Here is a 27,912-nt window from a genome sequence, read left to right on the forward strand (position 1 = left end):
AGTTGTCACATCCTCTGAAGCACATAGCAGCAAGACTCACTGTCCCTGCCTCCAAGAACAGGTACAGTAGACACTTTGCTGATTTTCCAGTGGGGTTGTGGTTTCTTCTGGGTTATTGAGGGGAATGGGGTGGGGGGAAGAGAGAAGAAAAGAATATTAAGGGCAGGGCCTCTGTTTGCTTAGAAGTTCTTTTTAATTAATTAGTAGTGACTTGTTTTCTTGTGGGGGGGAGAGGCCTGATTAGTGTTGCTTTATTGTCTTCCCTATCTTTCAGTACTTTTCTTAATAGAAATTTGAAAATTGTCTGTGCTATAGTAGAAATACACTGAACTAGGAGAGAAGAGGTTTGGGTTCAAGTCTTAACTCTTATCCTGATAAGCTGTGTGACTTGGGCAAGTCATTTCATCTCTATGGGTCTCGAGTTAGACTAGGATCAGCAATTCTTGACATAGGTCTCCATGAAGTTTGTCTTTTTAATTTTTCATAACTATATTTGAGTATAACTAGTTTCCTTTATAATTCTCTATATTTTATTTTATGTATTTAAAAATGTGATTCTAAGAAGGGGTCTTTACTAGATTGCCAAAAGGGGCCATCACACACACACACACACACACACACAGTTAAGAATTTTTTAACCAGGGGATCTCTAATATACTTTTGGGCAGCCACGTGGTACAGTGGTTAGAGTACCATGTCTGGAGCCAGGAAGACTCATCTTCCTGAGTTCCATTCTGGCCTCAGAGACTTACTAGCTGTGTGAACCTGGGCAAATCACTTCACCCTGTTTGCCTCAGTTTCCTCATCTGTAAAATGAGCTGGAGAAAAACATGACAAACCACTCTAGTATCTTTGCCAAGAAAACCCCAAATGGGGTCATGAAGAGTCAAATGTGACTGAAACAATTCAGCAACAGCGATGTATCATGGGACTTAGATATTCTGTGTTCTAAGGGACCTTCCATACCTGACTCTTGTGTTCTAAAGTTCCCTCCAGTTCTCACGCTCTATATCCTAAGAACCTACCCCAAACGCTAATATTCTGGATCCTAAGGACTCTCCTAGCTCTGACATTTTATGATCTTGGAAGCAGTCCCTTTCTAATTTCACCAGTGTGTCTACCCAAAAGAAGATAAAATTGTTCTCAAGTGAAATTAGCATTCTCTTCTATTTCCAGAAAATTAAGAGGTTCCTGTCATTAGAAAAGTTATTTCTGCAGTTGGTTAATTTCTCCTTGGAAGGATAAGTCAAGATTCCTTTCTCCTAAGGCTTTTCTGTCTCCATTTCTTGAATGGAGTCTTTGGGTTTCTTGATGGGAACTCACCAGTACAGCCCATGGAGTCCCACAGAATCACAGCATCTTAGTATTGAAAGTGACCTCAGAAGCTATTAAGGCCCACTTGAACTTGAGCCGGAATCTCCTCTGTGATATCCCTGACACAGGGTTGTCTAGTCTCCACTCAAAGACCCCCAGTGATGGACAACTCACTACTCCTCAACACAGTCCATAACATTTTAGATACCGCTATAGGAAGACTGATTTTCCTGAGTTCCATTCTGGCCTCAGACCCTTACTAGCTGTGTGACCCTGAGCAAGTCACTTCACCCTGTTTGCCTCAGTTTCCTCATCTGTAAAATGAGCTAGAGAAGAAAAATGGCAAACCACTCTGGTATCTTGGCCAAGAAAATCCCAAAAGGGATCACAGAGGATTGCATTCAACTGAAAAAATGATTGAACAACAAGAAGAAAATTTTCAAGATTTCTCTGCCTGTAGGATTCTTGAAGACAGCCATTAGGTCCCCTGTAAGTAAGCCTTCTCTTCTTAAGGTTAAACTTTCAACCAGTCCTCAAATACATAATTTACAGGATGGGAAGTAGCTTCTCTTTAGCGAAAGTCAGCACAAAATGGCAGGCCACTCTAGTGTCTTCACCAAGAAAACCCCAAATGGGGTCACAAAGTCAGACACTACTGAAATGATTGGATCACAACAACAAAAGGCACTAGATAGGTGACTGGATATTAGGGATCCCAGTCTCTTTATCTGGAGTCCAATCTGTGAGGCCCAGAGAGTACCCACAGGGTCAGGGGTATGTGACAGATTGGCCCCTCTCTATGTAGGCTGGATGACAGGACCACACATCTGGGAAATCACAAAGATCACAGATTTTAAGCTGGAAGAAACTAGTATAACTAGTACAACCTTCTCATTTTACTCCTGAGGTCCTGGAATGTTAAATGATTTGTTCTAGGTAATGGAGGCAAGAAGTGGTCGAATCAAGGTTTAAACCAGGATGCTCTTACTTCAAATCCAGTTCACTGCACCAACGTGCCTTTGTGGGATAACCTAAGTCCTTATCATCTTAGTGTGAATGATTTAATTGATTTGTTTGGTGTCATTGGAGAAGGAATATTGGGGTACCTAAGACTGTGGGGACCCTGAGCAAGCCACAGAAAAATAACTCATTTATATAGTACCCTATGATGTAGGTGGTGTAGATCTTATTCCCATTTTACAGGGGAAAACAGAGGCTTAGTGAGCATGGTGTGATGATTAGAGAGCTGGAATTAGAGTTAGGAAGAATTGAGTTCAAATCTCACCTGAGAAACTTACCAGTCCAATTACTTTGAGCGAGTCCTAGGATCATAGATTTAGAGGCTGCCTAATGCACCCTCCTCACTTTACAGATAAAGAAACTGAGGCCCAGAGTTAAGTCACTTGTTCTAGGTTACATAGGCACTAAATAACAAAGTCCGAATTTGAACCCAGGTCCTCTAAACTCTTCGGCAGCTAGGGGGTGCCATAGTGAATAGAGTGCTGGGCCTGAAGTCAGGAAGAATTGCTGTGTGACTCTGGGCAAGTCACTTAACCCTGTTTGCTTCTGTTTCTTCATTTGTAAAAATCAACTGGAGAAGGAAATGGCAAACCACTCCAGTATCTTCCCCAAGAAAACCTCAAATGGGGTTGCAGAAGAGTCTGACATGACTGAACAACAAAGACCTCTAAACTCCAAATCCAACACTCTTTCTACGGTACCACTTAATCTGTCAGCCTCAGTTTCTTCATACATAGAACGGGGATAATGATATCTAAAGGACTTCTATCACAGGCATGTTGTGAGCATCTAATGAGACAATGTAAAGTCCTTCGCAAACCTTCAAGTGCCACATAAATGTTGTTTCTGTATTGTGTTAACTTATAGTTAGCATTGCTCAAGGCTACATAACCGATAAGTATGAGAGTCAAGACTTGAAGCCAGGTCTTTTTAACTCTCAAGAATGGCTCTCTTTCCTTAACATACCCTGTTGCTTCTAGACCAGAGGAGTCAAACATATAGCCAGCAGCTCTCTTTAGTGCTGCAGAACCACATTAAAACATAATTGAGAAATACTAAGTAAAAATACAATAGAACAGAGATAATGTTAATATGTGTTTTTCTAAGTCAGTGAGACCCGCTGGGATCCTTATGTATGGTTTGGTGGCCCCGTTTCTATTGAGTTTGACCCTAGGCTATTTCACCTTTCTTGACCTCCATTTCTTCATTCATAAAATAAGTTAATAATTACCTTCTCTAACTCCCAGTGTGCTGGAGGAGGATCAGGTAAGATAACAGTCTGACCTTCTTCTGAACTGTACAAAGTGCGTGGCAGTGGGGAAAAAACCAAAGTGATATTTGTTTTGTTGTTCAGTTGTATCTGACTCTTCGTGACCTAGAATTTCCTTGGCAAAGATACCAGAGTGGTTTGCCATTTCCTTCTCCATGTCATTTTACAGATGAGGAAACTGAGGCCAACAAGGTTAAGTGACTTGTCCAGAGTCACACAGCTAGTAAGTGTCTGAGGCTGAATTTGAACTCAGGAAGGTAAGTCTTCCTGACGTTGACTCCAGGTCCACTGTGCCACCTAGCCGTTAATGAGGTAGAAATGAAAAACAAGGGATAAAGCTGGTTTTAAGGTATTATGTTCAATGACTCATTTAGGGAATATTCATCGAGCCTCACCTCAGTGGCTCTGGAAGGAATATGAAGTATACAGATTGTCCATTGCTTTGGGACATCTGTTTTGGTTTCTGTATTAGCACTGGTACTATTAAATGCTTGGTTGGTTGATGATTGATGGGAGCAAGATTGACTAGTCAATTGAGAGGCCTAGGTCCCACCTCCAGTTTAGTCCCTACTGTGTGACTTTGAGGGGGCTGATTTACTTCTCTGGACCCTGGTTTCCTCACCTCTGAAACACACATGAGTAAGACCTGCTGAGCTTCCAGGGGCCCTTCTGCTCTGAAATTGAGGATTCTGTGATTGCTTCTTTCCTTCTAATGCCTTGATGTGAAAGGGTAAAAAAGAAAATTAGGATGGAATCCCCTTGATAGCAAAGATTGTTCCATTCTTTGTATTTGTAGGTAGGAAGCCACTGCCCTTGGGACAAAGTTTCCTTCTTCCTAGTTTATCTACCCCTTCTGGAAGGGCAGCATTGGCATCTGGCATTTGGAAGAAAGCGTTTATTAGCACTGTGCTAAGCGCTTTACAGCTGGGTGGCACAGTGGATAGAATTCCAGGACCTGGAGTTGGGAGAATTCATCTTTGTGAGTTCAGATCTGGCCTCAGACATTTAATTAGCTGTGTGACCCTGGGCAAGTCACTTGACTCTACCTCAGTTTCCTCACCTATGAAATGAGAAGGAAAGAGCAAATCACTCCAGTACCTTTGCCAAGAAAACCCCAAATGGGGTCACAAAAAGTCAGACATGACTCAAAAATGGCTGAACAACAACAAAACAAATGCCACTTTGTTTTTTTTGCCCACTGCCACACAGAAAAAAATAATTTATATTGTTCCAAATGAGGTCAGACTGTTGACTTACTTGATCTTCCCCCAGCACCCTGGGAATTAGAGAATGAACTATTATAATTCTAATTTTATGGATGAAGAAATGGAGGTCAAGAAAGGAGGAATAGTCTAGGGTCAAACTCAGTAGAAATGGGGCCACTAAACCATAGATGAGGATTCCAGTGGGTCTCATTGACTTAGAAAATCACATATTCATTTTCCATGACTCTGGGAAGAAGGTGCTATTATTATCCTCATTTTACAGTTGAGGAAACTGAGGCAAACAGGGTTAAGTGACTTGCCCACGGTCACACAGTTAGTAAATATCTGTAGCTGCATTTGGACTCAGGTCTTCCTAACCCCAGACCTATCTCCCTATTCACTGAACCACCTGGCTATCTCTAGGAATGAGAGAAAGTGTGAGACAGGCCAGTAAAGGACGCGTAGAGATTGGGGAGGGATAAGAGGGCAAAGACAAAATCCCCTAACTTGCAAATTTTGCAAAGATCCCCAAATACACACACATATATATGTATATATACATATGTATATGTATGTATGTATGATCTTAGATTCTTAGAATCCAAGAAAATTAGAGTTGGAAAAGACCTTGGAGATTTCAAAGCCAAAACCTTCATCTGGAAGCCAACCTTCGCATGAAAGGATAATATATACAGACTGGGATGAGTCATCCAAGGCCGTCTTGTCCATCCCTTGCATTTTACAGATGAAGAAATATAAAGCCATAGATAAAGTGACTCACCCAAGGTAACAAAAGCATAAGGCAGAACCAGGATTTGAAGCAGAAATACCATCTCAAATCCTTCACTTCCAAGTCTTCACTACTGTTCTAGCCCGGTGTCTGCCACTGCTTAGCTGTGTGACCTGTGGTTAACCCACTTCTATCTGATGGACCTGCCTAGGCTACTGACTCATGAAACAACGCATGTGGAAGCGTTTTCAAAGAGATAAAGTGCTATTATTAATAATATTGTCAATTATAATTAATAATATTATTGATAGTCTCCCTCCCACATGTCTACTCTCCTTTAAAGGTAATACGAGGACTAGGAGGGTGGAAGGGAAATGGAATCCCCTTGGAAACTCCTGCAAAATGACACTATTCATTCTGAGCTGTCCCTTATCTTGGTCAAATTTTGCATATGGCATTCAGTTTGGGTCACACGATCTTTTAAGAAGGACTTTGACAAGCTCTGTAGTACAAAAAGAAGGGCAACCGGGTTGGTGAAGGACCTGGAGATCTCTACATATACATATGAGTCAGAGGAGTCCTGGAGGAGAGAAGACCAAATGTTTGAAGAACTGTCCCAGAGAGAAAGCATTCAATTTGTTTTGCTTGGCCCCCGGAGTGCAGAACGGGGAGCAAGGCAGGAGGCAAATTTAGGCTTGACATCAGGAAAAAATTCCTTCTAGGTGGAGCTGTCCAAAAGTGGAATTTGTTGCCGTCTTAGTCCAAGTGCATGCTGGCCCCCAAAGGTCTGGATCGAGTTCGAGATCAAAAAAGGTTGATTCAACCAGGCAAATTTACAAAACACCCTTTTACTAAATATAAACAAACTTAGAAAAGTGGTATAAACACTTGGCAAATGTAAATAGGTGCAGCTCCCCAGAACCCCACCTAGGGGCATTTACACAAGTCAATAACAACAGCCTCCCAGTGGGAATAAACAACTCATCCAATTGGAAGGGTTAATTAAACTTTCCCTCCTCCATCCAGGTTTATACAGATTCCTTTCCAAAGTGGGCTTTAGCATTATCATTTGGGATCCAGTGGTGACCAAGGCTATTCATGTACTTTAAATAATTAAAGACTCTTAGTCTAATCACTCCCTTAGGTCCTGAGATCAGGCCTTAAAGAAAAAAGATCCCTGCAGCTACAAGTGTAACCCGTTGTTGGATTAGTCATAAAGAGAATTCTTTTTCCCATGGGTCTGTGTGTACTAAATTGAATGGGTTAGGCTAGGTAGTCCCTGAGATTTCCTTCAGCTCTCGGATTCCAAGATTCTTTGAGAATAGGCCTGACTTTGAGGTTAACATTGGGTTTTTCATGGGGACATAGGCAAGCGCTTCTCCTCTCTGGGCCCGGGTGTGCCAGTGTCCATGCACTAATCCCACTGGTCTCCTGGGGAGGTGAGGGAGTAGGAGTGGGAGAGGTCTTCCATTCTATATTAACTTCCCAGCACCCTTGGGAGAATCTGTAGAATGGGGAGAATACTTGTACTAATGACTTTAAAGGCTCACTGTGAAGGTGGCAGCTTTTGTAGACTGTAAAGCATGCTATAGTGTAGGCTGGTAGATGGAGCCTGGAACTTGGAGTTGGGAAGACCTGACATCAAATCCTGCTGTGGTCACTTACTAGGGGTATGAACATGGGCAACTCCTGATCTGTGATGGGAATATCTGTAATACTAACTACATTGGGAAACTCTAAAAAGTGCTTTGTAAATCTCGAGAGTGTTACTTTAAACTTTTTTGTTGTTGAGTTGTTTTTCAGCCATGTCCGACTCTTCATGGCCCTATTTGGGGTTTTCTTGGCAAACATACTGGAGTGGTTTTGCCGTGGAAAGGGCCTTATATGAAGTATCTAGGAGGCCTGATTCCACCACAAACTCACAGGATAAACTTGGTGAATCACTTCCCTTTTCTAGAGCTTCTTTTTCTCATCTGCAAAATGATGGCAGTGGGTTAAATCATCTCTGAACTACCTTTTAGCTCTGAGACAAGTCATAGCTCATATTAATATGGGATTTTACAGTTTAACAATGAGCAACTAGGTGGTACAGTGGATAGAGTACTGGACCTGGAGTCAAGAAGATGAGTTCAAATCTGACTTCAGACACTTAGTAGCTGTGTGACTCTGGGCAAGTCACTTCACCCTGTTTGCCTCAGTTTCCTCTTTCCATGGAAGTAGTGACTTAGGCCCTTGGGAGATAGTATAGGATTGCAGGATTTGGCCGACTTACCTCTATCATCTCAATTTATCATTATTCATATCTCTCTCTCTCTCTCTCTCTCCCCACCCCATCTATTTCTTTATATCTAGTATCTACCAATCACTTTCTATCTCTATTTTCATCTATTGACTTTTATCTAGCATTTTTCAATCATATCAAACTATTATTTATCTACCTCTAGCATGTCTCTGTCTCAGATCTCTGTCTTTGTCTCTCTCTCTATCTCTGTCTGTCTGTCTCTCTCCCAAGATCCTTCATACCTTTGCATTCAGAACCCTAGAGAGCCTCCTTTTAGAGTCTTCTTCCACTTGGGGAATTTAACTCAGAAAATTCATCTCTCACCATTTTTCTTGGGAAGATGGGGAGGAGTGGGAAAAGGAACCCAGAAAATTTTCTTTGGCCCATCTTTGAGACTCTGAAGGGAAAAACTATGCTTCTGGCACTCCATATCTAAATGGCTCAAAGGCAGCAGGATTTAGAATCTCATGCTATTAAAGGGGGGTTGGAACCTTGGGGATTATGTAGTCCATCCCCCACCATTCTATAGGTGGGAAACCTAAGTCCCAGGAAGTAGAGATGTGTCCTAGGTTCCTCAGGAAATTAAAGGTGGAGAGTCCAGGTCACTCATTGTAGTGTGGTTTCTTGAGAGTAAGATTCCAGGAGGATAAAAGTTTAGAGCTTTTATCACCTTGAGAATCCATAGGTTTTGTAGTGGGCATGGGAGGGATTACACAGGAGGAAGAAGGCACAGAATTCTATATTCTTAAAGAGCTGGGGTAGCTAGAAGCAGAAATAATGAAGTATCACCTCTTCCTTCCTTCCTTCCTTCCTTCCTTCCTTCCTTCCTTCCTTCCTTCCTTCCTTCCTTCCTCTTTTCTTTTCTTTCTTTCTTCCTTACTTCCTCCCTCCCTCCTTTTCTTTCTTTCTTTCTTTCTCTTTCTTTCTTTCTTTCTTTCTTTCTTTCTTTCTTTCTTCCTTCCTTCCTTCCTTACTCTCTCTCTCTCTCTCTCTCTCTCTCTCTCTCTCTCTCTCTCTCTCTTTCTCTCTCTCTCTCTCTCTCTTTCTTTCTTTCTTTTTTCCTACCTGGATCTTAATTCCATACTGGCCAGAGTAGTTCCCCACCTATGTGGTTTAATCTGAGAAGTTCCTGTAAGGTCCTAATTCCCACCCACTCAAAGACATCCCATTATTATAGGGTTAATGATGGAAATTCCACCATTAGTGAGTCATTTCTTTTCATTAAGCATTTCCTTTTCTCTATCTTCCTTTAAAATGTGAGTATTGCAGGGGTAGGCAAAGAAAGCATTCAGGGTCACTCAAAATTAACAGGTCCTTTCTTTCATCTTAGTGGGGAAGAGGTCCAGAACTTTTAGAAGTGGGGCAGGGGGAAGCCATTGAAAGGCAGGACATCACACAGAAAGTGAAGGTCAAACTACTGATCTTCCAGGCACTGGTTCCATGTGTTAATTTTTTTTTCCACACCCCAATCTTCACATGACTCCAGTTAGAGAAACTAAATCCCTCAGAAGCCCAAAATAGTCCAGGAGTCTGAGGAATGTACTATTAAGTCTGAGAGAGCTCCATTAGCTTCCCCTGTGTCATTGTCAATGTCTAATTATATCTGGTCTATATATAACTCACGCATAACTGTAATTACTGTTTGTTATCTACCATACTTGGCCTGAACCTGTTCCCCCTTGCTCAGGACTAGAGGACAAGAGTTGGGATCCCCTGGAAGAGCCCCCAGCCTGCTGGCTAATGTCTGGGGCACTTTGGACTAATTTTATAGGATGTGGTTTAAGGGAATGAGTCCAGAATTGTGTGGGAGAAATGGAGTCTCTTAAAATCCCATATTTCCTTCAAAGCTCAGCTCAAACAACTTCTTCTGTCTACCTAAAGCTTTTCCTGATTACCCCAAATGTTAATTCGTTCCCTCCCCAAATTACCCTGTATTTATTTATCTTGTATATATTTGTACACACACACACACACACACACACACACACACACACACGCACACACACACATATTTAAGAGATCAAATCAGTCAATATTTAAAGAAATTAATTCAGGTTATTCATTGGAAGGTCAAATGCTGAAGCTAGAGCTTAAATACTTTGGCCACAGAATGAAAAGAAAGGACCCATTGGAAAAGATTCTGGGAAAGATTGAAGGCAAAAGCAAAGGGGGAGGACAGGATGAGATGGAAGGATAGTGTCACGGAAGCAGCAAACATGAGCTTGGACAGACTTTGGAGGATAGAAGTGTCTGGTGTCATATATTCCATGGGATCATGAAGAGTCAAACACAACTGAACAATGACATACATGCACTTACATACATGCTCTTGCATGTAAGCTTCTGGAGGGCAAGAATTATTTCACTTTTTATTTTCTATCTTCAGTGTTTAGCACATAGTAGGTGCTTAACAAATGTTTCCTGATTGATTGATTGATTGATCAAATCATGGGGTGATACTAGATACAGAACTGAAAAGAATCTCAGAGACAATCAGTTGCCAGATCTTGTCATGGACCACTTTGTACCCCCAGCAGTCTGGTGAAGTCTATGGACCCCAATGGTTGACCAACTATGTCACCTGAGCATCTATAGACAGGAAGATTGCCATCAAGCTCACTTGAAGGGCAGGTCCGATAACTGTAGTCATTTTGAAATAGTGATGAGGGTCACTGATATATTGAAACATCTGCAACAACTGTAATGTGTTATAGAAATATCTGTGATTTCCATTGGTGACAAAGTCACCCAGTGGTACTGCCAATACAACTAAGATCGGTTGTCTATATTCCAAATTGAAGGAAATGCTAAATTTCATTTACAAGTCAGTAAAAATAAAGATGCATTTTCTTTTCCCATCCAAGTTCATTGACCCCCTGACCTATACCCACAAAGGTCCTTGGACCCCAGGTTAAGATCCCCTTCTCTATTCTAAGACATATCTTGGAGATATTCTTTTGACTCATTTACACAATCCCCTCCTCACCCCCTCACCCCTAGATCAAGTCTATAACATCTCTCTCCAGCTACTATTACAATAGCTTTCTAATTGGGCTCTTTTCCTCAGATCTCTCCCCTCTCTGATTCATCCTTCATGGTACTGCCAAAGTCATTTTCCTAAAGCACAGGTCTGACAACATCACTCCTCCATGCAAGAAACTTCAATGGCTCCCTATTATTTCTAAGAATTTTGTAAACTCTGTTTGGTATTTGACATCCTCTATAACCAGGTCTTTTCCTATCTTTCTAATCTTCTTCCATATTACTCCCTTCCATGACCTCCGTGGTCCAGTGGTCCAGCTGTGCTGACTTATTTACTATTTCTCACACAAGACAGTCCATTTCTAGCCTCCAAGTCTTTTCATTGCCTGCTCCCTCCTCCCCATGCTTGGAATGCTCTCCCACCTAACTTTAGACTTTTAGAATACTTGAATTCCTGTAAGACTCAGCTCAGCCTCCTTTGAAGTTTTCCATGCTCCCCAACCCAGGTTCCCCCTTCTCTTCTAAGACTGCTTTCCATCTACTCTGTCTCATTTTTCACAAGCTCTAGCCTCCATTAGAACATAAGCTACTTGAGGGTAGAAACTTTAGTGAGGTTTTTTGTCTTTTTTTTTCTTTGTATCCTCAAAGCTTAGCTCAATGCCTGACAGGTAGTGAGCCCTAATAAATGCTTGTGTATAAATCCATTAATCTATTCTGACATTAGTTTATAGGAGAAAGGGGAGGTCTAGGGAGGTGAGGTCATTCGGCCAAGGTCACACTAGTATAAGTGTCAGAGGTAAGTGGAGAAGTTCCTCCCCCCTCCCCGCCCCCCTTCCCCAGCTTCAACACATAGCTTAAATTTTCTCAGTTTACTATCAACTGCCCTGAAGATTCACATTCATTCAGCTGTGGGTATTTAGCACACACAAATGCGTTAACCATGCAAATAACCTCCCGGAGAGCTGGAGTTAACCAGTCATCTAAATCTTATTGGAGTTAATTTAATTTGCTGTTTTCTTGGGAATATTTAGATAAGATTAGCCTGGAGCAAGTGGGAGTTTTTATTGGAGGGGAGGAGGAGCAAATCACTGATAGAGATTACCGAAAGAATGTGAATAAAGTTGATCAGATCCAAGCATGCTTTTTTAAACTTTTTCTTCATGGTTTTTTTTGGGGGGGTGGGGAGGGTCTGTGTTTTCTTTCACATCACTAGTGTGGAAATATGTTTTTCATGACTGCAAATGTATAACCTGTGTCAAGTTGCTTGGCTTCTCAATTGGGGGGACAGGAGGGAGGAAGAGAATTTGGAATTCAAAATTTTGAAAAATAAATGTTAAAAATGGTTTTTATGTGTAATTAGAAAAAATAAAATATCATTGAAAAAGAAAAAGTGGCTTGTTCCTGTAGTCCCCTTGTCTCTCATGGCTCAGTTGGAGGAGCTGGTCTTTCCAGACAGCCAGGTGGTACAGTGGCTATAGTGTTGGAGTTAGTCAGGAAGGCTTGCGTTCACATCCAGCCTCAGACACTAGCTGTATGACCTTGGACAGTCATGTGATCTCTCACCTCAGGATCTTCATTTGTGCAGTGGAGATAATAAGAGTACCTACCATAGCACTACTGTGATGCTAAGATGAGATAATATTTGTAAAATGCCATGCAAACTTTAAAGCGCTATAGAAATGCTAGCATAGCATAACTAACATTGTTGGCATTTGTGGAAATATGAAAGACATTTCCCGTGGCTTCACATATATGATGGGTGTCATATTGTTTGCCTTCTCAATGGCAGAGGTGGCGGGGCAGAGCTAGAGGGAGGGAGATTGGAACTGAAAAATTTAAAAATGAGTATTAAGAAATATCTCCAGCTTTGAGTTGAATGAAAACACAGATGACCTGCTTATTGTATTTGTATATGCTATGAATCTGTGGGTGTGCGGAGGGGAAGAAAGCTGATGTATTTGGTGACAGAGTAATGATAGCTTGCATGCATATAGGCCTTCAAGGGTTGGCCAGCACATTTTATTCATTTATTGCCATTGAACCTTACAAGTTAGGTATTACAAATTTCAACCAATAAACATTTATTAAGTGTCTACTATGTGCCCCCCAAAGGGGTAAAATACAGTCCTTCTCCTCAAAGAGCTTAGAATCTAATGGGGGAGACAACATGCAAACAAACATATACAAAGCAAGCTATATAGAGGATATATAAGAGATAATTAACAGAGGAAGGGCACTAGAATTAAGAAGGGTTAGGGAAGGCTCCTTGTGGAAGGTGGCATTTTAGTTGGGACCTGAAGGAAGCTAGGGAAGCTGGCAGGCAGCAATGAGGGCAAGACAAGATTCCAAATATAGGGGAAGGTCAGGGAAACTGCACAGCCAAAAGATGGATCATCTCATTGGTGAAAAAACCAGGAAGCCAGTGCCACTGGATCAAAGAGTACACGGAGGAGAGTAAGGTCGGTAAAGATAGGGAAGGTAGCAAGGGACCAGGTTTTGAAGGACTTTAAAGGCCAAATAGAGAATTTTATACTTGATCCCAAAGGTGATAGGGAGTCACTGAAGTTTATTGAATGGGGGGTGACATGGTCCATTGTGCTTTAGGAAGATTAATTTGACATCTCCCTGATTGATCTGCTATCCCATTTACCACAGATGATTTTCCAAATGTCTTTTAACCCACCTCAGGCCTCCCATGACTCCCACTCCTTCCACCTATTCAGCTGAGACCCTGGCATCATACTTCACTGAAAACTTGAGACCCTTGACTAAGAGGTCCCTCTTCATGCCCCCCCCTCCCATCTTGTGTCACCCAGACCCTGCTAGCTTCTCCTCCACTTCATCTCACACGTCGAGGTGACCCTTCTCTTTGCCAAAGCAAATCCTTCTACATTTACAAGTGGTCACATGCCAGTCCATTTTCTGGAAGACTGCCTCCATTAGTATCCATTCTCTCTCACTAATAGCCTCTCTCTCCCTCTCTATGTGCTGCTTCAGTACTGCCTACCCTGGGCAAGTCACTTAACCTTATTTGTCTCAGCTTCTTCATCCAGAGAAAGAAATGGCAAGCCACTGAAATATCTTTGCCAAGAAACCCCTAATTGGGGTCACAAAGAGTAGGACAGGACCAAAACAAATGAACAACAACAACAAAAACAAACATGCCTGCTGGGGTGTCTTCCCTATTCACAAAAAACCTCACTTTTCCATCCAGCCCCCCTATTGTCTCCCTCCTTCCTTATGGCTAGATTCTTTGAGAAGGCTGTCAATTAATAGATGCTTCCACTTTCTCTCCTCTCACTTTCTTCTTTTGAAAAAAATTTTTTTTTTCAATTACACGTAAAAACAGCTTTAACATTCTTTTTTCAAATTTTGAGTTCCAAATTCTCTCCTTCCCTCCCCTCCTCCCCTTCTCCCATCAAGAAGGCAAGCAATATACACTCTCACTCTCAACTCCTTACAATCTGGCTTCAGACCTCATCATTCAACTAAAACTGCCCTCTCCAGAGTTACCAATTGTCTTTTAGTAGACAAGTTAAATGGCTTTTTTTCAATCCTTGTCTTTGACCTCTCTGCAGTCTTTGACACTTTTGGTCACCTCTTCTCTCTAGGCTTTTGTGACACTGATCCCTACTATTATCCTATCTGCCCGACCACTCTCTGTCTTCATCCACATCAGACCCACTAAGAGGAGATGCTCAGTCCTGGGCCTCCTTGTCTCCCTCTCTACTATTTCACTTGGTGATCTTATCAGGGCCCATTGTTTGAATTATTGTCTCTATGCAGCTAAGTCTCAGTTCTGCTTGTCTGGTGCCAGCCTCTCTCCTAATCTCCAACTGTACTGTACTCCAACTAAACTGTGCAATCTATATTTTACTAGTTTCAGATGTCTTATACACGTCTTAAACTCAACATGTCCAAAACGGAATTCATCTTTCTTCTCCAGCCACCCCTCCCTGCCTTCCTAACTACCCTATTACTGTTCATGGCACCGCCCCATCCTCCCTGTCACTCAGGCTCCAAACCTAGGCGTCATCCTTGATGTCTTGCTCTCTCACTCCCCATATCCAAACAGTTGCCAAGTTCTGTTGTTTCTACCTTTCTAACATGTCTTGTACGCAGTCCCTTCTCCCCTCTGACACTGCCACCACCCAGATGTAGATTCTCATTACTTTACACCTGGAATAGACTAGACTAGAATAGAATAGAATATAGAATAGAATAGAATAGAATAGAATAGAATAGAATAGAATAGAATAGAATAGAATAGAATAGAATAGAATAGAATAGAATAGAATAGAATAGAATGAGATACAATATAGTAGGATACAATGTTACAATGTAGTATGATACAATGTAGTGAGATACAATGTACATATAATGTAGCACAATGTAATATACTATACAGCACAGTATAATATGTAGCATAATACAATATAGTACAATATAACCACATGACAGAACATGACAAGACAAGACATAACATAACATGACACAGTATAACATAGTATCATATAATAGTCTGCTGATTGGTCTCCCTGACTCAAGTCTCTCCTTACTCCAATCCATCCTTCCTAAAGTTCAAGTCTGACCATGTCACTTACCTACTTGATAAACCCCAGTGACTCCCTTTTACCTCTTAGGTCAACTAAAATCCTGTTTGGCTTTTAAAGTCCTTCATAGCCTGGCCCCTTCCCACCTTTGCAATCTTCCTCTATCTTGTTTCTCTCTGTGCCCCTGGCCATCTAGTGACCCTGGTCTTCTTGCTGTTTCTAGAACAAAACAATCCACCTTCCAATTCTGGCCGTTTTTACTGGCTATCCCTCATGCTCTTTCCCACCTCATGTCTGCTTCCTAGTTTCTTTGGGTTCCTTCAAGTCTCAGCTAAAGTCCCATCTTCTGCAAGAAGCTTTTTGTAGTCCTTCTTCATCTCTGTATCTTTCCTCTGAGATTACTCCCAATTTATCCTGTATATAACTTATTCATACATAGCTTTTTCAGGCTGCCTTCCATTGTATCCTTAGCACTTAGCACAGTCCCTGACACATAGTAGGCACTTAATAAATGCTATTTGACTGACTGACATCTGAGTATAGGGTGGACTAGACTGGGGAGGAGGGAGTGAAGCTATTACAACAGGTGATGAGCGCCTAGACCATGGTGATGGTGGTGTCAGAGGAGAGAAGGAGGCATATATCAGAGATGCTGCAAAGGTAAAATCCCCAGGACGTGGAAACAGATTGTATGTGGGAAGTGAGGGGGAGAAAGTGAGGAGTCAAGGAGAACAAGTAGGTTTCACGTCTGGATGGCCAGGTGAGTGGACCATGATTCTCTCAACAGTCATAGGGAAGTCTGGAATAGCAGAAGATTTGGTAGGAAAGATGGCAAATTCCGTTTGGATAAGTTGAGTTAAAGATGTGTATAGGACATCTGCTTTGGAATATTTACTATGAAATTGGAGGTTTCAATCTGGAGATTAGAAGAAAGGTGTGGACTGAACAATTAGATCTTAGAATCCTTGGCAGAGATGATAACTGAATCAATGGCTGCTGATGAGATTCGCCCAGCCGGCAAGTATCAGGTTAGAGCCCAGGTTTATCCTCACTCACACTCCAGCACTTTCCCCACTGCTCCATGTTGCCTCTTTCTGAATAACAACAATGAATAATAATCATAGCTGACATTTATTTGGGGCTTGTGAAATGCTTTTAGGGGCAGTTGGTGGCACAGCACATGGAGCTCTGGGCCTGGAGTCAGGAAGACCTGTGTTCACATCTGGCTTCAGACACTCACTAGCTGTGTGACCCCGGGAAAATCACTAAAATGCTATTTGCCTCAGTTTCCTCAACTGTAAAAAAAAACCCCTACCTCATAGGGTTGTTGTGAAGATCAAATGAGATAATGTTTGCAAAGTGCTTAGCCCAGTGCCTAGCACATAGTCGATGCTAAATAAATGCTTATTCCCTCTACCTGTTTTATCTCATCTTCCCCCCTAGAAAGGGGAAGGGATTTGCCCCAGGTCATAGAGGTTAAATGTTAAAGTCAGGATTTGAAGCTACTGTACTCTGATTCCATTTCCAGTATTCTTCCTACAATATATACCAGATTGCATTGTATTGCACTGAATTGAAGAGACTAGCATTATCATCATTGTGATTTCTGCAGGAAAAGCCATGACCGCTACTGGAACACCCACTCCACCTTGGGATGAGCACCAGCCAATCGAGAAAGATACTGCAAAAGCAGGTTAGACCAGATCTACCTCTGATCTCCAGAAGGCAAGGACCAAGCACTATGACCTTTGGAGGAAGGAGCTCTTTGCCAGGGGGATGGGGGAGGATGACTTTGGCCTAGCATATCTTTCCACTGCCCTTGTACTGTGGCCTGGGGTCCAGATAGCTTCCTGCACTTCCTTACCTAGTTCCTCATGAGTTCCAGATGCAGGGATTTCCTAGGCTATAATCCATATCCCAGGATGGAGCCTTGGAGCTCCTGAATGTTTGGGTTGGGGCTGGGATAGGCCTAGACGTTATAGTCATCTGAAAAAGAACCCCATCTGGCCCAAGAATAGAAACTGGGAAAAAGTTTGCTCTGTTCCCTTTTCCCCTAGGGGAGATAAGGCCGAAGGCCATAAGATCACTAAGTTTTATTCAAGTAAAGTTTTAGCTTCCTTAGTACTTAGCACAGTGCTTTGCCCACCTCGGATATTTCTTAAATATTTGTTGAATTTGTCATACGGAAAAGCCCACTGGTGAAACCACTCTGGGATAAATCAAAGATTTGGGAGGGGGAATGGGAGTGGAAATAAGGATTTAGAATCAAGTAAAGGAGAAATTCTTGGCACTTCCAAGTCAGAGCCATGTCCAGTGAGGACTGTCCCACTAAAACTACTGTCCATTTGCTCACTAGCATCCCAAGGACTCTCAAGGTCACCTAACAAAACCTAGTTGTGGGACAGAAACATCGATCAAATAATTAGTAACTTAATTATTCCTTAGATTCCTGGGATTTGGGAGGTGGATCATCTAGTATAAACTCCTCCTTTGTAGGTCTGTACCGCTGCCATTATTAGCCCTGTTTTCTGTAATGGCCAGGTGCCCCTCTGCTCACCAAAGTTCAAGGGAACTCCTGGTGGGTAGAAAAGCCAGAAACTCTCTAGCGATCCTTGATCTCCGATACAAGAGGGTGAAGGCAGGCCTGATCAAAGTCTTCTGTCTTACGTGTTTCACAGAAGAAAAAACCGAAGTCCATGAAAAGGAAGAGGAGTATCCTCTTTCAACAGGAGAACATAAAAATGCCACTTCTTCCTCTCCCTTTCCACCTCCATCATCACCATCATCATCTTCATCATCATCATCATCGTCGTCATCCTCGTCATCATCATCGTCAGGTAATCCAATTTTCACTTTGGATCTACATTTTAAAAAGTTTTCATTGATATTTTATTATCCCAATTATCCGCTCCCTAGCCTCTGTTGTCAGTAAATAATCCTCTGCTTTGGATGTTTAGGGCAGCCTTGGATGTAGTTTATTACCTACTTGAACAGGTCAGTATTTCCATTTATTCCATTACCTCTCGCCTTACGTTCCTTGTCTTCATCCTCTTCAGGAGAAGTTTAAGGTCACTGAAACATAACTCTGACTTCTGTGGTTGTTTAGTAGCAATCATGTTCTTTTTATTTTAACATTTTTATTATTCTTTAATTTAAAATAGCTTTATTGACTTTCTGTGATTATCCTCAAATCTGGACTCTTCTTATAGATAGCAACAGTGACGAGGACCATCTCCCTAGGACTGACAAAAAGCCCCGTCCAGGTGAGCTCCCTAGCAGTGGTTTCAAAGTTGACCTGCATGGAAGGGGAAAATCAAAGCTCTAGAGACTCTTAGAGTTGGAAGCAGATCTACAACCATGATTCTGCATTGCGGCAGCTGCAAATTTACCCCAAGTCAACTTTTCAAGACAAATTCAAATGGGAAGTGGTAGAAGAGTGGGAATGGGAAAAACCTGGGCAAAGATCACTCACCTTTGGACAGAAGTCAACTTATGGGGAGAGACTCCAGCATGTTGGCTCATTGGTGGGACCCTGGGAAGCTGTTGGGGAGGCTATTCTTTGGGGAGACACCAAGGAGATCCACGTCCAAGACTCACCTGATTCAGCAAGATATTGCTGAAAGGGGGAGGAAATACCATCTTTTAACTGACGAATTATTTTTGCTAACTTTGTGATATGCTTAATTATTTTAACCTCCTAAAGTTTTCAATCCCAACTGCTCCGAATGGCCTTTACATTTTGGGATCCTCTTGCAAAGTCCCAGTCACCCAACCTTAGTTAGAAGAGATTCTGGAGCTTATTTAGTTCAAACCTTCTCTGAGCACAGGAATCCCTTCTACAAGTAACCCTGCCAGGTGGTCACCCAGCTTCTGATGAAGCTCTTCCTGGGAGGGGAATCCATTCTATTGTTGGAAGGCTCCAATTGGTGGTTCTTCCTCATATTGAGCTGAACACAATGTGCCCACTCATCTTAGTTCTACTTTCCAACTGCACAGACCAAGTCTGCTCTTCCCCCTTGGAACAGTGCCTCTGAGAGGATCCAATCATTGCCTTGGTGTAGAATGCTCTCCCTCCTCCATTCCCCCCATCCAATTCCTTCCCCTCTTTAAGGCACAGCTCAGACACTGTCTTCCCCATGATACTGTCCTTGAGCTCCAGCAGACGGTAATGTCCCTTGATCGCATTTTCTCCCCTTTCACATTTTCTTTATATTCCAGTTATTTGGGTTCATGGTTCAGCTCTCTTGCTAGACAGCAAACTCTGTAGAGACAGGGACCAAGGCTTCTTCATCTGTGTATTACTTTCTGTTGCCTGGTAAAGAGCCTTGCACATAATAATGTCCGTGTTCCCATCCAGATATCATCAAAGATGACATTAAGAACGATCAACTTCAGCTCTATGAAGGTAACTTAATTCAACTCAACAGACATTTCATAAGATCATAGATTGAGAGCTGGAAAGGACCTTGGAGGCCATCAAGTCCAACCCCATCATTGTGCAGGTGAGGGAACCAAGGCTGAGAGCATAAGCAATTTGCCCAGGGTCCCATGTCTAGGGTAAGAGGCTGGATTTGAACCCAGGTCTTCTTAATTCCAAGTCCAACCACCCACACTGTCTTATATGCACCAGGCACTCTACTAGTTTTTAGTAATACAAAGACAAAATCAAGTAACCCCTGCCCTCAAGGAACTTACATTCTATTGAGAGGAGGAAATTTAACCCCTATGCAGGTAGATCAATAAGTTAATTAATTAATGAGTAATTAATTAATGCATTGATAATTAATAAGAATTTTAATAGTGATTCAGCATTAACCATTGGTTGATGAGGAAAAGTTACCATCATTTCAGAAGAAGCCAAAATGAGGTGCTGTTGGCATGAAAACAATTAGTAAAGTGGTTTCCGAAGGAACATTAATAGAAGGCAGCTAAATAGTATAGTAGATAGAATGCTGGACTCGTAATCAGGAAGTCCTGAGTTTGAATCCCACCTCAGACACTTGCTAGTCATGTGACCCTGGGCAAGTCATTTACCTTCTCAGCCTCAGTTTCCTTATCTGTAAAGTGGATGATAATAGCACTTCATCACAGGGTGGTTGTGAGGATCAGATAAAATAATGCCTGTAACCTCAAAGTGCTATGTAATTGTTAGCAATTATTATTATTTATACTTTGTATAGCAATCTCAAGCTTGTGACATGTTTTTATATACATTATCTTGTTGCAGTAAATTCTTAATGACATCCAAAATGGCAACAATATAGTTAGAATGACCAGAAAAATGCCTTGTTTCTCTGGGAGGCAAAGGGATAAAATTGGGAATGATGTCTCAGGAAAAGCGACTTACTCACGTAAACAAGAAAATGAGCTTTAACTTCTTTTTGAACTCACCGCTTCCCAACTTAGTAGGAGCATAACTTAGGTCTTCATTATCTACTAAACTCTAATAACAATGTTGTCCTTACTGGAAGTCTGGCATCAATTGGTTCTTTGCAGTTGGGCAGCTTCCATTAGCCGTTTTATAGAAGGTCTGGCCAATTTTCTTTCACAAGAATGCAGGTCTTCACCCTTTTGACAACTACTCAGTGTTCATCTGTGTGTGTGTGTGTGTGTGTGTGTGTGTGTGTGTGTGTGTGTGTGTGTGTGTTCTAAAACAGTCTTATGCCTCTTAAATAATATGCTACTTAAAACTTATTTCTTATTTTCTATTTCTAAATGTAATGATAATGGCTAGATACTGATAGTTTTCATTTGTTTTGGGGATGGGGTAGGTACACCTGGAGACATAAAACCCTATGATGAATCAGGTAAATATCCCAGTTATAAGTTTGTCATTATTGAGGGAACAAATGTGTTCTCCATATTGTTGTGTTCTCCATATTGTTGCGTTCTCCATATTGGGCGAGAGCAGAAACTAATGTTTGGCTTCTTGTTTACAGGGCTTAGAAGAAGAGAAGTTGTACCATCAGATGGTAAATATATAAACTAAAAGTGTGGTGACAGATATTGGGTTTGCCTCCAGGGTAAAACATTGCCAGACACATTCAAAGGCTGTGGGTAGTGAGTGCCCCAGCACCACAGGGCTGGTCCTATATACAGGTTGAACAGACAGCCATCTACCTAATGGAATTCAAGGTATACTGGGAAAGGGTCACTGCCCCCTAAAATACCTCCTTTCCTACCTAACCTACTACCACCATTCATTCACTTGGATCTTTAAGGGTTCTTGGGTAGTAGTGAATTTTAGTGAAATGTGACTTGTGTTTGGATCTCTGAGCTGTGTGACACTGGACAAGTCACTTCACTTGTCACTTAGTACCCATCTTACAGGGTTGTTGGGAGGATCTCTTGAGATAATGAGTGTAAGGTGCTTTGTAATTGTAAAGTACTACATAAAAGGCAACTACTGTTGCTGGTGGTGGTCCTTTGTTTTTGAAGAGGACTAACGACACAGGGTGATCATTATAACTACTCCTAGGAGGGAGCACCTGAAACCATCATTAGCTATCCAGAAAATAAGGTATCCGGGGAGCAGAAAGGCACTAGGACTGGGGAGGGAGGGAAGAAAGGGAGGTGGGAAGGCACCAAAGTCAAACCTTATAAACACCTTTGCAGTTTTGCCAGCTGCAGACCAGCCTTTGCAATTTAATCACTCACTTACCAAATATTTATTGAAAGCCTACTGTATACAGAGCATTATGTTAGGTGCTGGGGAAGATACAAAAAATAAATTAAGACATGGCGTCTGCCTTCAAGAAACTTTACAAGCCATGGAAATATGTTTTGCATGACTGAGAATTCACATAATGGGTATCACATTTCTGGTCTTCTCAGTGGATAGAGGAAGGTGTTGAGGGAGAGAGACAATTTGAAGCTGAAAATTAAAAAAAAATTAAGAGAGAAGTTTTCCAGTCTAGTAGGTGATGCCATCAAAGGATTTAAGTAGTATGGGTGGTAATTTCAGTTAGGCTTATTTACTATGGGTTTAGAAGTCATTGAGCAGACTGAACACTAAATTTGGGGGTTTGTATTCCCTGGCCTTAACTTATACCATGAGCTTGCAGATTAGATGAACCAGAGCTATTCCTTTAGTTCAAGAAGAAAAATACATTGCATTGAAAGAGAAAATCGAATTGAAAAAGAATTGAAGGAGAAGAAATTAATTTTTCAAGTGAAAACTACCCCTTGAAAAGTCATTGTCATCTTAATACAATTATCCTTTTGTTTTAAAGAGCCAGAAATAGAAGAGAGTCAGGCAAGAAGAATGAACATAGAGAAAGATGGTAAGAAACTCTCCACATGCCTCAAAGCTGCTTTTCCCCATTTCGGAGTCAGAGTTTTAAACTGAGTGGATCATATTGTATTGTAGTTTATTGTTCACACTTGGATAATAAAAATGGTGCAGGAACATTGACTACCTTCCCACAATGCTGAGATACCAGTAAGCTTTATAACCTTGAGCATGTTGCTTTTCTTTTCCCTTACGTGTAAAATGCAGGAGATGGATCAGATGGTCTCCGAAGATTCCTTTTAACCCTGACATTGTATGTTCTAAAATACTTTCTAGGCCCGACATTCCAACTCTGATACTACATGTGTGATGTTGGACAAGGTACTTCTACTCTCTGGGCCTCGGTTTCTTCATCTGTAAAATGAGGGCATTGGATTAGATAATCTCTAATTCTAATCTCAAATATCTCCTTAGTCTAATATTTAATGACTGGATAGGAAATGTTTAACAGAACTATGGAAACCAAAAGATAAGGCTAGGGAAAAATTCCTGACAAGGTCTAAATTGGGAAGAGACTTGGAAGACTGAGTTTTGGATGACACTTGTTTCAACCCCAAAGGATGGATATGGACTGAACTTATCCTGAAGGGAGAAGACAGGAAGTCATCCATTAGGTTTCTGTGAAGGAAGGACTTAGCCATCCCAACATGATTGAACTCACTTGTCGTATGAAGGGGTTGGACTAGATCAAGGGGGTGAAACTCCAGAGGAACTATTATCTGGAAAATATTGTTTCCCAAATTTGGGAAATGTTAAACAAACCAAATAAAAATATAATACAGCAAAGATAATGTTAATTTGTGGTTTTCTTAGTCATTATGCTGCCTGCAATTTGAATTTGACACCACTGGACTGGATGACCTAGAAGTTCTTTGCTTATTCTAACATCCTAGGATTCCAAGTCAGGAAACGAAAATTTTATATGATTTAAGAAAAATGGGGCTGGGACAAAATGTGGGCATTAGTTGAAGGATTGGACAGTAGATGGTAAAGCAGAATTTATAGGCTTGCAGGATTTATTCATTTGGAGCTGAAAAGGACCTTAGCAGCTCTCTTGTCCAACCCCTACATTTTACAGGTGAGGAAACTAAGACCCAGAGATTCCCAGGTAGGACATGAGTTCAAATTCAGCCAATGTTTATGAAAGGCCTACTGTGTACAGAGCAGCAAAGTATGTGCTAGGGGAGATATAATTTTTAGGTAAGACATAGTCCCTATACTCATGGAGTTTATAATTATAGATAGTGAAGTCAATGACCCATTGGAAACTCCATATTGGAAACTCAATAATTCCTTTAATTATTTAAAGGGAAAATTTTTATTATCAGGCTGGGAGAGCAAAACAAAGATTAATTTTCGGTTCTTGCCTTTTCAGATGAATTTTTCCATTTTGTCCTTCTTTGCTTTGCTATTGGGTCTGTGCTAGTTTGTTATCACTACTATGCAGGTAAGGCTGGCTTGGGGGAAAATGAGGGGTGAGAGAGAGAGGTCTGGTAGTGCTCACACAGAAGCTAACCCACATTCTCCCTTGCTCAACTTCCCAGATTGGTTCATGTCTCTGGGCGTTGGTTTGCTAACCTTTGCTTCTCTGGAGACCATTGGAATATATTTCGGCCTGGGTAAGTAGGATTTCAAGTACCCCATGGATCTGGGTAGTTCCACAGTGTTGTAACTTGGTCTGCGGTAGTTACAAGCCACATATTGCAAATCGACCATCTTACAATGCTGGTATTTATTTCCTCATTTAGGATTTATACCTCATCTATTTCCAAAAAAGAATTTCAGAGCACTTGCAACATTGAATAGAACAGTATAAAAGGGGACTGCTTAAAGTGGAAAAGGGAAAGGCCCATTTAAAGGAACATAGAAATAGATGTTAGCAGGTACCTGAAATAAGTTAATTATTGAAGTTATGCACAGTGTGTAGCTCTCAATTTCCTGGCAATTCAAAAATTCATTAATTTGTTCATCTGACAAGTCTTCATTGAATCCCATTTGTCAAGGCCCCACATACTGTGGGGGAGACCAAGATAAATGAAATCTAATTCCTATTTTCAGAAGTTGCAATCTAGAAGGGAGGTAAGAATATGTACACAGATGACAACAATACAGCGCATAATGTGAATGAACAATAAGATGATTGCACAATATGAATGAGAAATGCCGGACTGACTTAGACCCCAAAAGTCCCACTCTAGGATCTACCTGATTTTTAGGCTTTCTCACTTGACAAAATGTCAGACCCCTAGGAAGGCTAGCAGCCTGCAGTCATCATTAGTCGTTCATAGCTCAATAGAAATGAGTTTTTCAGAGCCTTTCCTGATAGCAGACTTTGATATAGAATAAAAAGGAAAGAGCATGAGGGCAAAGGAAGCGAGGACAAAGCCAAGAGAAGGGCATTAAGAGAGGGCACGGGACACTCAGCCCAAACTTCCCTTTGTCTTTTGAGAAACATCCTAGAAATGGGGCTGGAACCTGGCCACCCCATCTCTTTGCTTCTAGCAGTTACCTAGAACCTGGGTCCAGAAGTAGAAGAAGCTATTGTTCCACTCCACACTGAACAACAAGGTCAAGTAGGGCTATGACCTGGGACCTTTCTTTAAGACCATAACTGGGAATTCTTGCTTCTGGGGCAAATTCAATCAAGTGAATATGTGGGGGCGGGGGGTGGGCAGCGGGGAGAGTGGAGGTGTGGAGAGCAGACTGCCTTGATCAGATGTTGTTGCTCTGGGTGGTAGGGAAAGATGTGTCCAAGGGAGTCTGGTCTATGAATCTGAAACTACATTAACCAACAGCTCCTGACTCCCAACCACCTGACAAAGATGGGGTGGGTAGGGAAAGCAGGAAGTAGGAGAAAAAAGACTTGGAGAGATAAACTGTCACAGTCACAAGAGCTAGAGGGTGACACCACAGTTGCCCTGCAATGCTAGAGGTTTGTGAGGGATAGTGAGGGGTTGGGGCAGTGGGCCAGAGGAAGCCCATAGGGAGAAAGTATATTGCCTCATGAGATTGATGCTCTATGACGAAGCTCCAGTCACCCTGCCCTAGTTATGGCTCTGCCTTTCTTGCCACAGAAAGCTTAGGGAATGTCTCAGAGACTTGTGGTCCTAAGGGAGTAGAGGGCCCTGAACTGGTAGGAAGGTCACTTGTCTTAATTGGAGGGTTGGACTAGATGGCTCTTTCTATCCTTCTAGCTGCAAATCTCTTAATGAGTCCTGTTTTTTTGTTTCTCAACAGTGTATCGGATTCACAGAGTCCTTCAGGGCTTCATCCCCCTCTTTCAGAAAATAAGACAAATAGGTAACTTTTGAGTTTTTCCTGAGTCCTACGCCCCCTTTGCTTTGACATGCTTATACTCTGCTCTGGCAGAGTCTCCCGATTATATTAATGGTGATCCCTCCCTGGCTTGTTCTTGACAAAGCACTTTGACATCCATGATCTCATTTGTTCTTCAAATAACAAATCTTGGGGGGAAGCAGGAGGAGAGAGTATTATCCCGATTTTTAGGTGATATAAGTGAGGCCCAGAAGGGTAAAATCAGTCATCCAGCATCACACAACAATTTGGTAACAGATCTGGCACTTGAACCTAGGGCTCCCGACTCTTAATTTATCATAAGCCACCTTGGTGGCACAGTGGATTCAGTGATGGAACTGGAGTCAGGAAGAACTGAATTCAAATCCTTTCTTGAATATTTACTAGACTGTATCCTTGGGCAATTCACCCAACTTCTCTGGGCCTCAGTTTTCTCAGTTGCAAAAAAGAGAGGGGGGGGGTTGGACTAGACACTTATGAAGAAGGTCCCTTCCATATCTAAATCCATGATCTGTGCACTTCGGAAGACCCAGTTTCAAATCCTGCCTCAGACCCTTACTAGCTGTGTGGTTATGGCCAAGTCACTTCTCTTTAAAATAAGGATAGTAATACCTGCAGCATTTACCTCATGGGCTTGTGGCATAGTTCAAATGAGGTGATATACAGAAACATGTAAATATCAGTTGGGATGATGTTTCCTAGAACCTGATGCCTTTTTGTCAGAGCCCTTTTGTGCACCTTACAGAACTGGAATCTCGCAATAGCCTGGGGAGGTAGGCAGGGGCAGTATTATCCCTACCCTGTTTCTATGGCTAGGCCTACCAAGTCTAAAGCACAGAGTCTAAGTCACCATTACCAGCTGGATGTCAGTAGAACTGAGACCAGAGCCCAGGTCTCTTGACCCCTGGTCTGTTGTTCTTTTTGCTCTCCTAGGTTAATCCTAGGTAGCCATTCTGTCTTGGTGCTAAGCACCCCAAACCAGCCCAATTCCGTGGAAAGAGTGCCAGCTTTGGTATTAGAGGGCTGGGTTTCAAATCTTTGTTCTGCTACTTACTACCTGTGTGATTCTGAAAAAGTCACATACTTTTAAGATTTGTTTTTTGGAGGCAGTCTGAGTTAAGTGACTTGCCCAGGGTCACACAGTTAGTAAATGTCCAAAGCTAGATTTGAACTGAGGTCCTCCTGACTCCAGTGCTGGTGCGTTATCCACTGTACCATCTAGCTGCCCCCCATTTTTTCCAATTTTTTACAGTTAAAACCTGTGGAGTATCCTCAGGGCTGCTCCCGCCTCTTTGGCCCTCACTGTCTTCATCTATACAATGTTGAATGGGATAAAAGAGTTTTTAACCTTTTTTAGGTCATGAGTCCCTTTGACCTTCTGGGAAAGCCTACAAACTCTTAGAACAATGGTTTTAAATGCATAAAATAAAACACATATAACTTCAAAGGAAACCAGTTAAATTGAAATACAATATGTTTTTTAAAAGTTCACTGCCTTCAGATTAAGGATTCTTAGACAAGAGGTCATCTTGGAGCTCTAGCTCTATGAACCTACTGGGACAATATCTGCATGTTCTCCAAATATCAGAAGAATGTAAATTACAACAAATTCAGGTTTATATGTAGTTATCATGTAATGAAACAATCAAGCAATTAATCATTAAATCCAATTAGTTCTAAGAAAAAATAAATTGACCAAATTGTTGTGTTTGTCCTTCGTTCTCAAAGAGGACCATGACATCAGGGAAATGATGACATGACTTGCAGTTGACTTTGATTTGATTGAGGGAGGGCTAAAATTGGCCAAATAGGACATCTTGGAGACCAGGACATAAGGCAACATAATTGTTCTTATCATAGTGGAGTGTTCTGGTGAAAGAGAATGAGGCTCTGTTGTGATCAATACCTCTTCACATTCTGCCTTCTCACAGGTTTCCGAAAGTCAGACTGA

General features: G+C 41.7%; 1 protein-coding gene across 1 annotated transcript; it reads left to right on the forward strand.

The window, feature by feature from the left end:
• The first annotated feature begins 12 nt into the window (after positions 1-12).
• On the forward strand, positions 13-27,912 carry LOC118831558 (transmembrane protein 40-like). The gene is made up of 12 exons (XM_036738946.1): positions 13-61; positions 16,968-17,048; positions 18,034-18,192; positions 18,565-18,618; positions 19,713-19,760; positions 21,127-21,162; positions 21,295-21,327; positions 22,588-22,638; positions 24,022-24,093; positions 24,191-24,265; positions 25,884-25,946; positions 27,893-27,912. The coding sequence occupies exons 2-12, from the start codon at positions 16,976-16,978 to the stop codon at positions 27,910-27,912; spliced, it is 684 nt and encodes a 227-aa protein (XP_036594841.1). The 5' UTR covers positions 13-61; positions 16,968-16,975.

The sequence above is a fragment of the Trichosurus vulpecula genome, chromosome 9 (assembly GCF_011100635.1).
Source record: "Trichosurus vulpecula isolate mTriVul1 chromosome 9, mTriVul1.pri, whole genome shotgun sequence".
NCBI lineage: Eukaryota > Metazoa > Chordata > Mammalia > Diprotodontia > Phalangeridae > Trichosurus > Trichosurus vulpecula.

What these genes read in the sequence shown, in the direction of transcription:
- LOC118831558 (XM_036738946.1), top strand. Translation starts at nt 16,976, where the DNA reads ATGACCGCTACTGGAACACCCACTCCACCTTGGGATGAGCACCAGCCA. An exon ending in TCAACTTCAGCTCTATGAAG is followed by an intron (nt 19,761 to 21,126) that starts GTAACTTAATTC and finishes GGGATGGGGTAG; the next exon opens with GTACACCTGGAGACATAAAA. An exon ending in TGGAATATATTTCGGCCTGG is followed by an intron (nt 24,266 to 25,883) that starts GTAAGTAGGATT and finishes GTTTCTCAACAG; the next exon opens with TGTATCGGATTCACAGAGTC.